Source organism: Tupaia chinensis, unplaced genomic scaffold (assembly GCF_000334495.1).
Source record: "Tupaia chinensis unplaced genomic scaffold, TupChi_1.0 Scaffold000445_1, whole genome shotgun sequence".
NCBI classification, from domain to species: domain Eukaryota; kingdom Metazoa; phylum Chordata; class Mammalia; order Scandentia; family Tupaiidae; genus Tupaia; species Tupaia belangeri.
In genome coordinates, this window is record NW_006159950.1 from 512,697 (window position 1) to 515,026 (window position 2,330).

Genomic DNA, 2,330 nt, shown 5'->3' on the forward strand with positions numbered 1-2,330 from the left:
CTGCCCCAGCCCCTACCCCTGCCTTCTCCCTCCTCCCAGGCTCAACCGGTTCAACAAGAAGTATGTGAAGAAGTGCCTGATTGCGGGGGAGCGCTCCAAGGAGCCCCAACTCATCGCCTTCTACCACAAGATGGAGAGGAAGCAGGCCATCGAGCTGGTGGAGAGTGGGGGCGTGGGGAAGATCCCCTCTGCAGTCTCCACTGTGTCCATGCAGTGAGTGCACATCCACCCAGTCGGCGAGGGCCCTGCCTCGGGGTGGGGGGGTGGGGCGCCAGCTGCAAACACCAAGGCCGTCCGGCTGCAGGGTTTTCTGGGGACCGACCCTGCACCCTGTCATCCCAGGAACATCCACCCCAAGACCCTCCCTCCTGAGCGTGTCCTGCCAGCCCTGTCCAAGGACAAGGAGGAGGAGATCCGTAAAATCCTGAGGAACAACTTGCAGAAGACTAGGCAGCGGGTGAGGCCACTCCCCAGCTGCTCCCCATGCAGGAGCCCCATCCCCTGCCCAGTCTGAGCCCACGCCCAGCACCCCCACACACATGCCCTGAGCCTCCAGCCCTGGCCCTCAGGCCCAGCTCCCAGGGCCGCCCTGCCTGACAGTTGCCCCCCCACAGCTGCGGTCCTACAACAGACACACGCTGGTGGCCGACCCCTACGAGGAGGCCTGGAACCAGATGCTGCTCCGGAGACAGAAGGCCCGGCAACTAGAGCAGAAGGTGTGTGCCCGGCCTGGCGTGTGTGCCTGCCTTCTTGGACCCAGGCTCTCCTCCTCCCTGTAGCCCGCCCAGTCTGCCCAGACCCTCTGAGCGACTGTGCCCATGCTAGGAACGGAGCTCAGCTGCTGGAGCTCCTCAGTTAGGGTTTGGGCTGCCCCTGGGACCTGCAGAGCACACAAGTCTGAGCTAAGGCGTGGTGAGGGAGAGGTGGTCACGAGCCCCTCTGCAGCCTCCACCATCTCCGTGCAGTGCCCACACCCCTGCCCAGGGGCTGGGCCAGTGGAGGAGGGGTGGGCTTAAGGAGCACAGAGAAGGTACTAGCCAGACCTGGTCCTGAGGTAGGGCTGAGGGGAGAGGAGAAGAGGTTGGGGTCAAGGGTCAGGGTCAGGGATCAGGTCTGGCCTTCTGGATAAAGTTGTTGGGAGTAGTGACTCCCATAGGGACCCCAAGGAAAGAACAAGGTTTTGGGCGAAGGTCAGGGTACTGGGGCCTCCCATGGTTAGGTGTCCACTCCTGAGACTGGGCAATGCAGGAGGGGTGGGAACTGCCCCTGGAGATTGCATAGGCCCAGGACCCCTGGAAATGCCGGCATGGGTGCCGCAGAGGAGCCCGGGGAGGGGCTGCCCAGAGGGTGCGGGCGCTCGCGAACTGGCGTGGTGCTGAGCAACAGGGACCCTGCCTGGCTGCCTGCCCACCTGGTGGCTCTTGTCAGATCAACAACTACCTGACGGTGCCGGCCCACAAGCTAGACTCGCCAACCATGTCTCGGGCCCGCATCGGATCAGGTAAGGCCTGGAGAGGGGCCTCGGGACTGGGTATTGGGTGCCACCTCCTGGGGATGAGAGACGGGAAGGGTAGGCCTCGAGCTGGGGCTGGGGGTCACCAGGGGTGGCAGGCCCTGCCCATCCCCAGGACAGAGGAGCTCAGTGGGGCTGCTGGAGAGGGGCATGAGGGGAGTAGGGTAGGTGGGCTTGGCAGGAAGGCAGAGCTCCCCTGGAGGTCCTGGCGTGGGCTTTCACCTGGGCCAGGCCTGGGCCACAGTCTGGGAAGAGGAACCGTGACGTGGGGGACGGGTCATAAGCCCCTGTGGACGAAGCCCTGAAGCCTGTGGGCGGCTGCCCTCCTGAGGGCACTGAGGCACTGCTGGCCGGGCTCGGGCAGCCTCGTGGGGTGGAGCCCACCCAGCTTGTGCCCTGGTTTTGGCCCCAGACCCACTGGCATACGAGCCGAAGGCCGACCTGCCCGTCATCACCATCGACCCGGCCTCCCCGCAGTCGCCCGAGTCCGTGGACCTGGTGAATGAGGAGCTGAAAGGCAGGGTCTTGGGGCTGAGCCGGGACCCAGCAGGCATGGCCGAGGAAGACGGGGACGAGGACGGGGGCATCGTGATGCGCAGCAAAGAGCCCTCGTCCCCAGGCACCGATGACGTCTTCACCCCTGGGCCGAGCGACAGCCCCAGCTCCCAGAGGATACAGCGCTGCCTCAGCGACCCAGGCCCCCACCCTGAGCCCGGGGAGGGGGAGCCTTTCATCCCCAAGGGGCCTTAGCACCAGATGTAGGCACAGACACTCCCACCGAGCAGGGGCTGCTGGGGACTCCCCTGCCCTTCCTGAC

At 65.5% G+C, this 2,330-nt stretch overlaps 1 protein-coding gene across 1 annotated transcript in view; it reads left to right on the forward strand.

Moving 5' to 3' along the window:
* SLC9A1 (solute carrier family 9 member A1) overlaps positions 1–2,324 on the forward strand; it is a 46,768-nt gene extending 44,444 nt beyond the window's left edge. The window contains exons 8-12 of the mRNA XM_006155315.3: positions 40–213; positions 343–457; positions 615–716; positions 1,429–1,501; positions 1,926–2,324. Coding sequence (XP_006155377.1) covers positions 40–213; positions 343–457; positions 615–716; positions 1,429–1,501; positions 1,926–2,263 — 802 coding nt within the window. The 3' untranslated portion in view covers positions 2,264–2,324. The remainder of the gene's footprint in view (positions 1–39; positions 214–342; positions 458–614; positions 717–1,428; positions 1,502–1,925) is intronic.
* The last annotated feature ends 6 nt before the right edge of the window (positions 2,325–2,330 follow it).